The sequence below is a fragment of the Oncorhynchus mykiss genome, chromosome 14 (assembly GCF_057628025.1).
Source record: "Oncorhynchus mykiss isolate SJ-2025 chromosome 14, ASM5762802v1, whole genome shotgun sequence".
NCBI classification, from domain to species: domain Eukaryota; kingdom Metazoa; phylum Chordata; class Actinopteri; order Salmoniformes; family Salmonidae; genus Oncorhynchus; species Oncorhynchus mykiss.
Window position 1 is genome coordinate 22,683,877 of NC_143035.1, and position 14,798 is coordinate 22,698,674.

General features: G+C 44.7%; 1 protein-coding gene across 7 annotated transcripts in view; it reads right to left on the reverse strand.

Moving 5' to 3' along the window:
* The window catches only part of LOC110488996 (ecto-NOX disulfide-thiol exchanger 2), a 296,941-nt gene that overhangs the window by 4,355 nt on the left and 277,788 nt on the right, over nt 1–14,798 (reverse strand). For all 7 annotated transcript variants that reach the window (XR_016486333.1, XR_016486332.1, XM_090198591.1 and 4 more), the window contains 6 exons: nt 14,124–14,326; nt 11,209–11,349; nt 4,738–4,794; nt 4,446–4,502; nt 3,154–3,262; nt 1,440–1,525 (listed from right to left, as the gene is read on the reverse strand). Coding sequence is in view for 5 of the 7 variants with exons in the window: in XM_090198591.1 (XP_090054717.1) it covers nt 1,440–1,525; nt 3,154–3,262; nt 4,446–4,502; nt 4,738–4,794; nt 11,209–11,349; nt 14,124–14,326 (653 nt within the window). In the remaining 2 variants the exon portion in view is untranslated. The remainder of the gene's footprint in view (nt 1–1,439; nt 1,526–3,153; nt 3,263–4,445; nt 4,503–4,737; nt 4,795–11,208; nt 11,350–14,123; nt 14,327–14,798) is intronic.

The following is a 14,798-nucleotide window of genomic DNA, read 5'->3' on the forward strand; positions in this document are numbered from 1 at the left end:
CAAAGTATTAACTTAAGGGGGCTGAATAATTTTGCACGCCCAATTTTTCAGTTTTTGATTTGTTAAAAAAGTTTGAAATATCCAATAAATGTCGTTCCACTTCATGATTGTGTCCCACTTGTTGTTGATTCTTCACAAAAAAATACAGTTTTATATCTTTAAGGGGGCCGAATACTTTCGCAAGGCACTGTAAGGGAGATACAGAGAGATATCCTATATTCATGTCTATAGTACTGTAGCTAAGGGAGATACAGAGAGATATCCTATATGCATGTCTATAGTACTGTAGCTAAGGGAGATACCATTCCAGTGTTTAATTGCTGTATTGTAATTACTTCGCCACCATGGCCTATTTATTTCCTTATCTTACCTCATTTGCACTCACTGTATATAGACGTTTTGTTTTCTTTTGTTCTACTGTATTATTGACTATGTTTTGTTTAATCCTTGTGTAACTCTGTGTTGTTGTATGTGTCAAATTGCTATGCTTTCTCTTGGTCAGGTCGCAGTTGCAAATGAGAACTTGTTCTCAACTAGCCTACCTGGTTAAATAAAGGTGAGAAAAAAAATAGAGAGATGTCCTATATTCATGTATATCTCCCTTAGCTACGAGTGGAGAGTGGGACTTTTCATTAACGCCAACTCTAACCCGAGCCTCAGCATTATGAGGGCCCTGCCTGCACCAGGGGGATCAAATTAGATGAGCAGGGTCTGGCTGCACGATGGGGCTCTGCTGTCACAAGGGGATGATTCAAATTGCATTAGGGGGAGGCTGCTTGCACCAGGGGGCTCCAACTGCATTGTGGGGCCTTGGCATACATCGGGCCCATATGTCAGCGCAGTAGGGATGCTTAGTCCATGTTTGTGCTGGGTATGTGGTGCCAGGACGGCTCTATTGCTGAACTGGCTGTGTTGTGTGTGTTGTGACAGCCCTGAATTTGTCTGAACCATCAGTGCTTCCCCTTTAACTCCCTATTAAATGGCCAGCATCAGCTGTGCAAAAAATGGTTGTGAAGGTGGAACGAATGAGGAAGTGTGCAACCCTTGTTTCCCGAAGCTCCTCTACTCCGTTAGTTTTGTGGTATTTATAAAGTGTGCTTTGTAGCCGTGTCTCAGAATAACCAGGATCCACACATTTCTTCCTTTGAACTACTCATCTCAGTCGGTCTCCACTGTTTCTCCGTGGAGATCCGTTGATGGATTTGACTGGATTGAATGACTACAACCTTTTCCAACCGGTATTTAATTTGTTTTACACCATGTTGGGTTATGTGTTTGTCCTTTGTATTGGTGTAGACTTGACAGACCAGATGGGACTCATTCCCTCACAAACAAAAGGGAGAAATCAATATTTTCTCTGGTAGGTACGACCTACCTGGCACCCCTACAAACAATAACCTCAAGTCAAAACCATTACAGTGTGTGTGTGCCAGCAGTACCTTGGTGTCCAGCTGCTGTAGGTAAGAGAAGATGTATTCGATGCTGGCTCCAAACGGGTGGACATGGAGGAACGTAGAGATGATCCCTGAGGAAGAACAAACAGACATCAGTACAGCTGTCAATCAAACTGGAATACCATATTAACATGTAGTTTAATTCTCTACAACTACAACCCTACAATCATATGTACAAACACCTAAATTCAGTCAGTGTTGATTTACCAATCTGTCCAAAATGAAAACCAGCGAGAAGCTCACATTCAAGAGACCTCTCGTCAACTCATGCTGTCTGACTGATGAAATGCATCTGGACTCTTCAAGTGTGTGTCTTCTCCAAAGCAATCCCAGCTCTATGGAAGACTCTTGTGTTTGAACAGTCCAGATTAAGATAAGTGTTTAATGAGGACTTTGACACTGCTTTCTACATTAAAGCTTCTCTGATCAGAGCACCATGGGGCTTCACACACACACACCACCAGCATGTTTTTCTCTCTCATCAATTTCAACGATAACATCTGTTATCAGATCATCCACTAGTGATAATCCTGAACCTCTGTGTAATAATATATTATAGTACACTGAGGAGCCAGCTCAAAAAACACAGGAAAAAGTCAAATTTATATCCCCATATGAATCAGTCGCATCTTCCTCAGGCATTTTACTACTTGTTTCTAGCCTTAAGCATGGCAGAGTTATGCGTCGTGACCCCTAGGTTGGAACCCCTGCTCTAGAAGGGATAAAGCAGTTGAAGATGCAGACTCTTCATGAGTTCACTTAGGAGCCAATGTCCCCTTTTCCCTGTGGTGCTACCTTCAATTAATCTTCAAACAAAATGTCATGGAGAGCGATTCTGGCAGAGAGAACACCCAGAATCCTCACCAGCCGTCGCTGCTGAGAGGTCAGAGTGGGCCGGCATGGAGGGAGGGAGCGGAACGCCCCATTGGCTACACAACTACCTCTGAGCCAATCATATGATCATTCTGGCATGACACCACTGTGGGACAGGACAGGTAACTCCCACTAACACACAATAGTGTGCATCTTGCCACCTGGCACAGGCCTACACGTAACTCTACAACTCCTTTCCCTTGTAACTCCACAATTTCAGAAAAACTTTTTGATCCAGGACCAACCATTCCCTGTGAAGGTACGCTCCACTGAAATGGAGAATGTGCCAGAAGGCTGTGGTGATTAGAAACAGTAGAGGTGCTGAAGGCCTCAGTCAACCAGCCAATTAAAACGTGTGAACCCGCCCAGAGAACTGGGAATAAACTGGGGAGAAAAAACAGGCTTTCCACAAATAACCTGCTAAATGATTGAGGTTGATGAAAGTTTCTCTAAAAATAACCTGTTCAATTAGCAAAAAGTGTACCAACAATCAGAGCCTCTCTGCCAGAGTGGACAGCGCAAGGGGAATGTTCTCCTCTGTACATACGAAGCCCTGCGTGTTGTACGTACCAACACGCAGGGCTTCTCCCTCAGAGTTGACAGGACTTGTGGGAATCTACTCCTGTACTAATGTTAGGGTAACATAACGTCATACTACTGTTATAAGCCTAGTAACGTTATAGTTATGTTAGGTGAATGCACCCACTAGCTGGGCCTCTCAGAGTGGACTGGACTGGACTGGGGGTGGTCTACTCCTTTATAGTTAGGTTAGCACAACATTGTTACAATGTTGAAGTAAGGTTATTGTAATTTTAGGTGAACTTACCAACTAGCAAGGCCTCTCTCTCAGAGTAAACCGGACTAGAGGGAATCTTCTCTGGGGGCAAACTCTCCTTCTCCTGACTGCAGGAAACCACTTCTAATGCTGTCGCCTCCTACAGGACAAGAGGAGAAAACACAGACTGGTAGATGATGCCCGCCTGCCCACACACAAGCAATCAGTGCTCAGCAGCCATGATGACGCACCACACAACAACAGACAGATGCAGTGGAAGAAGAGGGGAGTCAAAGGCAGGGAGATCATTCAGAGAGGAGATGGTAATAGTTCTACCAGAGGAAGGAGGGAGAGAGAGAGATGGGAGTGTTAGCGATGCTAATGATGAAGCTGTTGTTTACTGTGGGCCTCTGACAGGCTGGAGGGAGGGAGGGTCGGGTATGTGTGTGGGCGCTAGGGTTGCCAACTGTCCCGTATTAGTCCCTTATATTGGGCTAAATTGGTTTGTCCCATACAGGACCTCCCTTGTCCTGTATATTCATCCAATCACAGTATAGTGTCAATGCGCCAATTCCTGCAAAGTAATTTCGGTCGGTTTGGCAGATCAAGGAAATATGGATAAACCTGCAAAAAAGAAAAGACTGTGCAGCTACAACAAACAATGGGAAGCAACAAAATACATGGGTTAAGCCCCGTCAGTGGTGACTCAATAAAATCTTTCTGTACTTTATGCCGTTGGGAATTCTCAATTGGCCATGGAGGGGAGAATGACCTAGCATGCATCCATAGAAATGCACAAGGCCACGCTAGCTAAAGGTGCTACTGTAGCAATATCGGTGCATTCTTCGTGACGGCAAGTTAAGCCTCTTTTCCATTTGAAATGTTTTTGTTGTTTTGTTTTAAAGGTTCAAATTGTGATTGCTTTGATCATTTATTTTGAGGTTTATTCACATAAGTTTACACAATTAAACAGTTTTAGTAAAGCTATAGACTAAATGGAATATAAACATGTTTTGCCTTTCCAATTGGAAAAGAATATACACTGTTCCTTATTTGGTAGTGAGAAAGTTGGCAACCCTAGTGGGCGCTGACCTATCGTTACAGTCGTGGAGGCCCTTCTGACTTGGCTTGTCCTCACTATTTTATTCTGTGTGTGTGTGATGAGACAAGCCCTTGATTTCCTAACCCAGTTGTGTCGGGTTGATTAATCCTGCGACAAATAAAGTCCTCCTGCACTGGATTGGTCTGTAATGATCTGTCATGTCACTGGAAGAGGAGAGAAAGTGAGGAACAGAGAAACAGATACAGGGAGAAGTAGAGGATCACATCTCTTTTCCACTTACACTGACTTGATCAGCACTCTCTTCGCTCCCTCTGTCATCTTGCGGTGATGTCTCCAGCTAGAGTCAATTATAAAAATGAGAAAAGCCGTCAGTGTCTAACATTCACATTCTTATTTAAACAGACAGGCATGTGGAGCGGCAGGTAGCCAAGCGGTTAAGAGCGTTGGGCCAGTAACCGAAAGGTCGCTGGTTCAAATCTCCGAGCCGACAAGGTGCTCTGTCATGTCACTGGAAGAGAGTGAGGAACTAGGGAATAGAGAGGGTTGGAGAGGCTCATCTCTTTTCCACTTACATTGACTTGATCAGCACTCTCCTCGCTCCCTCTGTCATCTCGCGGTGATGTCTCCAGCTAGAGTCAATTATAAAAATGAGAAAAGCCGTCACTGACAATCATGTCACACACCCATGCAAACAGACAGACACACTCACAAACGTACAGACACACTTTCTCCTCTGGCAAGACCACTATATAACACCGTGAAGGAGAGGTCAACATCACATATACAAGCCCTGAATAGTTTGAGTGAGTATGTTGTAAGGTGCAATCAGATATAGAATCAGATCAGATCAAGCAGAGACATATAGTACATATTAATCTGTGTTCTTTCCATGACTAAGAACCAAACATAATTGGATGTCAAAATGTCCTCTGTTCATAACTGGTATTCACACAGTGAGTGGTGTGTATCTCCATTTTCTATTAAAATGGTTAAGACACCCTGTTTCAGTGGTCCTAGATGAAGCCCGACTCAGTGGTCCTAGATGAAGCCCGACTCAGTGGCCCTAGATGAAGCCCGACTCAGTGGCCCTAGATGAAGCCCGACTCAGTGGCCCTAGATGAAGCCCGACTCAGTGGCCCTAGATGAAGCCCGACTCAGTGGCCCTAGATGAAGCCCGACTCAGTGGCCCTAGATGAAGCCCGACTCAGTGGCCCTAGATGAAGCCCGACTCAGTGGCCCTAGATGAAGCCCGACTCAGTGGCCCTAGATGAAGCCCGACTCAGTGGCCCTAGATGAAGCCCGACTCAGTGGCCCTAGACGAAGCCCGACTCAGTGGCCCTAGACGAAGCCCGACTCAGTGGCCCTAGACGAAGCCCGACTCAGTGGCCCTAGACGAAGCCCGACTCAGTGGCCGTAGACAAAGCCCGACTCAGTGGCCCTAGACGAAGCCCGACTCAGTGGCCCTAGACGAAGCCCGACTCAGTGGCCCTAGACGAAGCCCGACTCAGTGGCCCTAGACGAAGCCCGACTCAGTGGCCCTAGACGAAGCCCGACTCAGTGGCCCTAGACGAAGCCCGACTCAGTGGCCCTAGACGAAGCCCGACTCAGTGGCCCTAGACGAAGCCCGACTCAGTGGCCCTAGACGAAGCCCGACTCAGTGGCCCTAGACGAAGCCCGACTCAGTGGCCCTAGACGAAGCCCGACTCAGTGGCCCTAGACGAAGCCCGACTCAGTGGCCCTAGACGAAGCCCGACTCAGTGGCCCTAGACGAAGCCCGACTCAGTGGCCCTAGACGAAGCCCGACTCAGTGGCCCTAGACGAAGCCCGACTCAGTGGCCCTAGATGAAGCCCGACTCAGTGGCCCTAGATGAAGCCCGACTCAGTGGCCCTAGATGAAGCCCGACTCAGTGGCCCTAGATGAAGCCCGACTCAGTGGCCCTAGACGAAGCCCGACTCAGTGGCCCTAGACGAAGCCCGACTCAGTGGCCCTAGACGAAGCCCGACTCAGTGGCCCTAGACGAAGCCCGACTCAGTGGCCCTAGACGAAGCCCGACTCAGTGGCCCTAGACGAAGCCCGACTCAGTGGCCCTAGATGAAGCCCGACTCAGTGGCCCTAGATGAAGCCCGACTCAGTGGCCCTAGATGAAGCCCGACTCAGTGGCCCTAGATGAAGCCCGACTCAGTGGCCCTAGATGAAGCCCGACTCAGTGGCCCTAGATGAAGCCCGACTCAGGTCTAAAATGACAAATGAACAAAGTCAATGAAACAACTAGCCAAGCGGCTACGGGAGGCAGAGGAGAGAAAATGTGTCTCGATTGGAAAAGAAGAAATCAAATATGGACCACGCACCATTAGACTCTCTCATATCAGTATTATCTTTATCCAATTAAGTAGCTGATTGAACAGGAATGTCATGCTCTTGTCAACCCTCCCACTGAAATCCTGCTCAGCCAACGTTATCCCATGAGCAACACAAGCATTAACAGTATATAACACCTGCGGGTATATTTTGGCATTGGCGGGCAAGATGTATATTTCACCAGGCACGTTGGTAGGTGGTCAGGACTTCATGGTGAGCTTTATGAGCATGTCACTCGCATGTGTGAATAAAAAGTCAAGTAAGATCACATTTATAGTAAAATAAATGCTGCAGTTGCTGTTTTGAGTCATAGCTGCTAAATGAATCACCCAAAGTCAAATAATTACGAATCCTGCATAGCCTATTCTATGTCGCGCTGCAACACTGCCTGACTGGGGGCTGTGCGCATGTGAAGAGCTGAGTGAAAGATCCATTTTTAGAAGCCCTGCGCACAGGCATAAACGCTGGTCTAATTTACTTGAAACTAAAGCAAGGGGTTGTCCTTGTGTTTCTTGGCTATTTACATTGTTTTGTTTACAAGTTAGGTTATTTTTCTATATTTGAGTTTCAACTGCTAGAGAAGAAAAGACAACACTTCTACTAGTCACGACACAATCTTACAGGCACAAACATGAGCGACTCGAGTGTTTCTACCACCGTAACCTTCCGCCCTTAAAGGGGCAGGTGAAAATTTGTCTCATCTATGATATTTTGTTTAAAACAAAACATTTAATTATTCACTATACCACATTAGTTACTAGTAAAATTTGTTTTAGAAACATTATCAAGTATACTCATGTTTTTTGTTATATTTTGGCTGGTAAAAAAATCTGAGTGGCTCAGATTTTTTAAAACTACCTGCCACAATGGATGGTGGACCACAAAGAATATTGAAGCAACATCTCAAGACATCAGTCAAGAAGTTAAAGCTTGGTCGCAAATGGGTCTTCCAAATGGACAATGACCCCAAGCATACTTCCAAAGTTGTGGCAAAATGGCTTAAGGACAACAAAGTCAAGGTATTGGAGTGGCCATCACAAAGCCCTGACCTCAATCCCATAGAAAATGTGTGAGCAGAACTGAAAATGTGTGAGCAGAACTGAAAAAGCGTGTGCGAGCAAGGAGGCCTACAAACCTGACTCAGTTACACCAACTCTGTCAGGAGGAATGGGCCAAAATTCAACCAACTTATTGTGGGAAGCTTGTGGAAGGCTACCCGAAATGTTTGAAGTTAAACAATTTAAAGGCAATGCTACCAAATACTAATTGAGTGTATGTAAACTTCTGACCCACTGGGAATGTGATGAAAGAAATAAAAGCTGAAATAAATAATTCTCTACTATTATTCTGACATTTCACATTCTTAAAATAAAGTGGTGATCCTAACTGACATAAGACAGGGGATTTTTACTAGGATTAGGAATTGTGAAAAACTGAGTTTAGATGTATTTGGCTAAGGTACATGTAAATATATGAAAAAGTTTTAGCCTGTGCGATGGCACAGTGCCATAAACATCGTGACAGATGGTAAATGTAATATGCTATGTCAGTTTACAGAGGCTGGTTTAGTTTAAAGAAAGAAGCTAGCCAGATAAAGAGGTGGTGAGTCTAGTAGATAGTTTGAAGAGTCTAGTTTGATGTAAAGATGATTGAGACGTCCTTCTCTATATACAGTGCATTTGGAAAGTATTCAGACTGGAGATGCACCGATACTTTCCTTGACATATAAAGAAAATGAAAATTTTACCGGCCTTTTAAGCATTCTAGTACAGTCAGACAGTTGAAACACACACACACACAGACCAAAAAGTTATTTTGTTGGCATTTCCATGTCCCCATTACCAGTAAAACATAATCAAAACCTATTTCTTTCACTTACTTGCTGTGCTGTTTCATTGTTAATTTGTTCAGTCTCAACCAGCATTTCATCATACATGATAAGCAGTGAAGTTTCAGCTGTCTGTCTGTCCATGGCCTCTCTTGCTCGGTGCGCACTGTCACTGTGTCCGTTTCCATCTTGTCCAGCTGTCTAACATTTCACGTAAACCCTGTTTCTTGTCTGCATCCAAGTAGTGGTCTTTGTACCTATCATCGAGTATGGTGGCAACACAGTAGAGGCTCAGAGAGAATGCCACCGAATCGCTTGTTCACAGCCTCTGGTAAAGTAGTTTTCCAAGTTAACCCAATGGTCTGTGTTGACATTTTGGTTGAGCAGGCATTTCAATGTCATGACAGGGTATCACGTCTGCTGCAGATGCGGTTGAGCTAATTACTCGAGTCAGTTGCTCAAATGGCGCTAGGAGTGTTCATGTTTCAAACATGTTCTCAAATGCCATTGAAATGGCAGAAGCAGTATGAGAACCAGCACATTCTTGAGCATGCAATACGGCTTTCCTCAGTACAAAATCCTCGTTGACCCACTGAGCTGTCAGACTCATAATGCTCATGGGGATGACATCGCTGGTCCAAATGTCAGTCGTGAAGCGAATAGCGATGATGCTCATGGATGTATTTCAACAATACTGTGTAACTCCGGTAGGGCAACATCTGAAAAATAGCGCCTACTTGGTAGTGTGTACCGGTGCTTGACCAATCGGCGAAAGCCAACATCATCCACGACAAAGAACGGTTGATTGTCAAGGGCAATGAATTCCATTATCTTGGTGTTAATGGATTTCACCTTTGAGTTGTCTCGCTGAAATGTTCCTAATCTTTCAAATGACTGCTCGATCCACAGAGCAGACATTGTGGGCTAGGTTAGGAATGCTGTGTTGCACGTGTAGTGCTATATTTTTTATACAGGTATGCACGTCAGCTTTGACATCGTTTTTTGCACATCGGCGTTAAACTAGACATTGGGCCGATGCTGATGTTGGCATTTTTAGCTAATATCGGCTGATTCCAATATATTGTGCATCCATAATTCAGACCCTTTGACGTTTTCCACATTTCGTTATGTTACAGCCTTATTCTAAAATTGATTAAATAAAAAATTGTTCTCAAACTTCATACAATATATCATGACAAAGCAAAAACAGGTATTCAGAATTTTTTGCAAAAAAAATAAAATAGAAATACATCATTATTCAGACCCTGTGCTATGAGACTCGAAATTTAACACAGGTGCATCTTGTTTCCACTGATCATCCTTGAGATGTTTCTATAACCTGATTAGAGTTCACCTGTGGTAAATTCAATTGATTGGACATGATTTGGAAATGAACACACCTGTCTATATAAGGTCCCACAGTTGACAGTGCATGTCAGAGCAAAAACCAAGCCATGAGGTCGAAGGAATTGTCCGTAGAGCTCCGAGACAGGATTGTGTCGAGGCACAGATCTGGGGAAGGGTACCAAAAAATGTCTGCAGCATTGAAGGTCCCCAATAACACAGTGGCCTCCCTCATTCTTAAATTGAAGAAGTTTGGAACCACCAAGACTCATCCAAAAGCTTGCCGCCCAGCCAGACTGAGCAATCAGGGGAGAAGGGCCTTGGTCAGGGAGGTGAACAAGAACCCGATTGGTCACTATGACAAAGCTCCAGTTCCTCTGTGGAGATGGGAAAACCTTCCAGAAGGACAACCATCTCTGCAACACTCCACCAATCAGGCCTTTATGGTGGAGTGGCCAGACAGAAGCCCCTCCTCAGTAAAAGGCACATGACAGCCTGCTTGGAGTTTGCAAAAAGGCACCTAAAAACTCTGACCATGGGAAACAAGATTCTCTGGTCTAATAAAACCAAGATTGCCAAGTGTCACGTCTGGAGGAAACTTGGCACTATCCGTAGGGTGACATGGTGGTGGCAGCATCATGCTGTGGGGGTTGTTTTTCAGCTGCAGGAACTGGGAGACTAGTTAGGATCGAGGGAAATATGAAGGTTCACCTTCCAACAGGGCAACGACCCTAAGCACACAGCCAAGACATCGCAGGAGTGGCTTCGGGGCAAGTCTCTGAATGTCCTTGAGTGGCCCAGTCAGAGCCCAAATTTGAACCCGATCGAACATCTCTGGGGACTTAAAAATAGCTGTGCAGCAATGCTCCCCATCCAACCTGACAGAGCTTGAGAGCATCTGCAGAGAAGGGAGAAACTCCCCAAATACAGGTGTGACAAGCTTGTAGCGTCATACCCAAGAAGACCCGAGGCTGTAATCGCTGCCAAAGGTGCTTCCACAAAGTACAGAGTAAAGGGTCTGAATACTTATGTAAATGTGATATCATGCAAAAATGTCTAAAAAACAGTTTTTGCTTTGTCATTACGGAGTAATGTGTGTAGATTGGATTAAATTGATCATTAGAATAAGGCTGTAACGTAACAAAATGTGGAAAAAGTCAAAGGGCTGAATACTTTCTGAATGCTCTGTATGGCATACTACTAAAATGACCTGTCTCTCTCTATATAGAACATTCTATAACCTCTCGCTCTAAGGGATTCTAAATTTACTGTTTGAAATCAATGTCTAGTGGGGACACTTCTTTACCACTGTGAGTTGATATTGAAGAATGAAACTAAATAAATAGCAATTCAAGTCTACCATATGGTCATTCCATTTCAAACCACAGGCACCTTTGAAATTAGCCAAGCTGTAAAGTGTTCTTTGAATCTTGCACTATGAGTGTGTTAGGGCCTGTAAAGGGCATGTGTTGTGTGTGTTACTGACCTGTGATGTGTGTGTGTGTTACTGACCTGTGGTATGCGTGTTTTCTTCAGACTCTCCAGTCCTTCCTTGAGGCTCTGTACTTGGCTCTCCAGCTGCTGTTTGTCCTCCACACTCTTCTCCAACTCTGCCTCCCTCTGTTTCATTTCTTCACACATCTTCAGCAGTTGCTGCAAACACAAAGGACATACAGTGAGCCACATACAGTATGCTAACTAACCTTTAAAGGGATACTTCAAGGATACCATAAAAATGGTATCCACGAGTCCATCTGACTCTGGGGAAGAAGATAAAGGGCCTCATTGCCAAAATTACAAAGTATCCATTTAAGCTTCTGATACAGAGGCGGCAAAGTTAAGTAGAGATATTATTTTTCGTGACAGCCAATTGGTAGTTAGTCTTGTCCCATCGCTGCAACTCCCGTACGGACTCGGGAGAGGTGAATGTCGAGAGAAATGCGTCCTCTGAAAAACGACCCCGCCAAGCCGCACTGCTTCTTGACACACTGCTCGCTTAACCTGGAAGCCAGCTGCACCAATGTGCCGGAGGAAACACTGTACAGCTGGCAACCGAAGTCAGCGTGTATGCGCCTGGCCATCCACAAGGAGTCACTAGAGCATGATGGGACAAGGACATCCCGGCCGGTCAAACCCTCCCCTAACCCGGACGACGCTGGGACAATTGTGCGCCGCCTCATGGGTCTCCCCGTCGCGGCCGGCACAGCTTGGGATTGAACTCAGGTCTGTAGTGACGTCTCCAGCACTGCGATGCAGTGTCTTAGACCGTTAAGCCACAGGAGGCAACTACCGATTTGAACTAGTCTTTAGAGAGAAGACAGATAGCCCCAAATGCTAACTAACACTTAGCTTCTACCACAGACATAGCAAAGTTAGCCACAGATGCTAACTAACCCTTAAGCGTCTGATACAGAGCGGGGCCTAAAATGAACTTTTTGGTCCACCAGCCACTGTGGCAGGGAGATACAAAAACCTATCAGCCACTCAGATTTTTTAGCTGTCAAAATTACACACACAAAAGAAAAAAAACAGATGAGCATGTTTTTAAAACAAATGTATTACTAGTAAGAGCTAATGTGGTATATTGAATAATTACATTTTGTGAGACCTTTTTTACCAAAATGTTCCCCTGCCCCTTAGAGGTGGAATAGGCTATATAGGATTTGTAGTTCTTTGACTTAGTGCAATTCATTTACCAGCGGAAATACTTTGTATACTGCTACTGCAGCATTTATTAGATTAGAAATGTGATCATACTGGACTATTTTTATTCACAAATGAGAGTGAAATGTCTCCATGGTGGAGCCCTGACCACCTGCCAACATGGTTGGTGAAATAGCCAATGTCAATACCAAAATCTACTGTCATTTGGCAGATAGCAGATGTTTATTTCAGGGCCTGGAGAGGGGCACAGTTAGCTACAGATGATACCTAACCCTTAAGACAGAGAAAGCAGTTAGCTACAGATGATACCTAACCCAAGGCACAGTTAGCTACAGATGCTAACTAATCCTTAAGACAGAGAAAGCAGTTAGCTACAGATGATACCTAACCCTTAAGACAGAGAAAGCAGTTAGCTACAGATGATACCTAACCCTTAAGACAGAGAAAGCACAGTTAGCTCCAGATGATACCTAACCCAAGGCACAGTTAGCTACAGATGCTAACTAATCCTTAAGACAGAGAAGACACAGCTACAGATTCTTGCTTACTACAGGCATATGACTCATGCAGGTTATTAACACTTTATCCATCAGCTCCATAGAGGAAACCATGTTAGCCAGCGGTGCTAACCCTTATGTTTCAGGATTTGCCATCGAGTAAGGAACTTTTAGCTTATAGCTTCTCTATGTAGGTCAGAACCATGTAGAAGCTGAAAAGTCCTTTCTCCTTATCCATTTCTTAAAAAACTACATCACAGTCTCAGTTGGGTTTAGGCGGAAATACGCAAGTATTACATGACTCAGAAGTGGAAGAAATTCACAGAACCTGGGCAGAGTCAAATCACCTGCTGATAAAATGTTATGGTAATTTGCCAGAGCCTGCCTGATATCACAATTTAGCACAGAGCAATAAGAAGTATTGGATTTTTGTAATATTTTCATGGCAATGTTGAAACTTGCGTGTTGGAAATGTAATTACCATCTGTCTATTCATATGAGCATGACCGTTGACCACTTGAGGATATTTGATGACCCAGCAGGTGATGGAAGCAACAGATTTCCTGCCTGAGGGTTGTTTAACCAACAGTTTGTTTCCCTGAGGGGGATATTTTATTAGAAACCCCTCCAGCTGGTATTAGTTTGTGTACAGCGTCTAGGTCAGCAGACTGATCAGATTCTAGAATGACTCTTTTCCTGTCAAGTCTCTCTATCCATCCTACTCTGAGTGCATCCCTCTTGCTATCTCTCTCTACGCCTCTCTCTATCCATCCTACTCTCAGAGTGCACCCCTCTTGCTCTCTCTCTACGCCTCTCTCTATCCATCCTACTCTCAGAGTGCACCACTCTTGCTCTCTCTCTCTCGACGCCTCTCTCTATCCATCCTACTCTCTGAGTGCACCCCTCTTGCTCTCTCTCTATCCATCCTACTCTCAGAGTGCACCCCTCTTGCTCTCTCTCTCTACGCCTCTCTCTATCCCTACTCCCTCTTTCTCAGTGTTGTGTGTGTGTGAGTATGTGTGTGTGAGATTGGGAGGGCAGTTCTCTATCCACCTCTATTAAAAGTCACTTTTCCTCAATACGACTGGTCACCCCAGGAAGCCAAACCAATGGATTATGAGTCTCACCAGCCAGAATCTGCAGGGGTTTAATATCTGTATGGAACCAGGAAATGAAAAATTCCTGTGGAATTGATTAAAAATAAATCCAAAGCAGGAACTGCTGCAAGAAGTTAACTACTGTGGGTATGTCTGGTAGAAGTAGTACCTTCTGCATTCCCTGTAGTGCCTGTTGTAGAAAGGTTAGTTGTTGCTGCCTGATGGTGTCCTCTTCACTGTGTTGTGGAGGTGTGTGTTCTTGGTTTTTGCCCTGCTCCTGCTTCAGCAGCTCCACCTCGTTCCTGTAGGCGTCCAGCTGACAGCGCAGAGAGTCATTCTCTTCCTTTAGGGCCTCCACCTGGGCCACAGGGCCTACACACACACACACACACACACACACACACACACACACACACACACACACACACACACACACACACACACACAAGACATAGAACATCACAACTATCATAACATTGTACTGTATAGACAGCCTTCAAATGTCTGTACTGGTGATCTGAGGACTTACTGTAACTATACTGGAGAGGCTATGAAATCCTAACTTGTCCCATTGGATAGACAGTGTGATGAGAACTACTCATTAAATGCTAACCTGTCCTATTGGACAGACAGGATAGACAGTGTGATGAGAACTACTCATTAAATGCTAACCTGTCCTATTGGACAGACAGGATAGACAGTGTGATGAGAACCACTCATTAAATCCTAAAATGTCCTATTGGACAGACAGGATAGACAGTGTGATGAGAACTACTCATTAAATCCTAACCTGTCCTATTGAACAGACATGAAACAGTGTAATGAGAACCACTCATTAAATCCT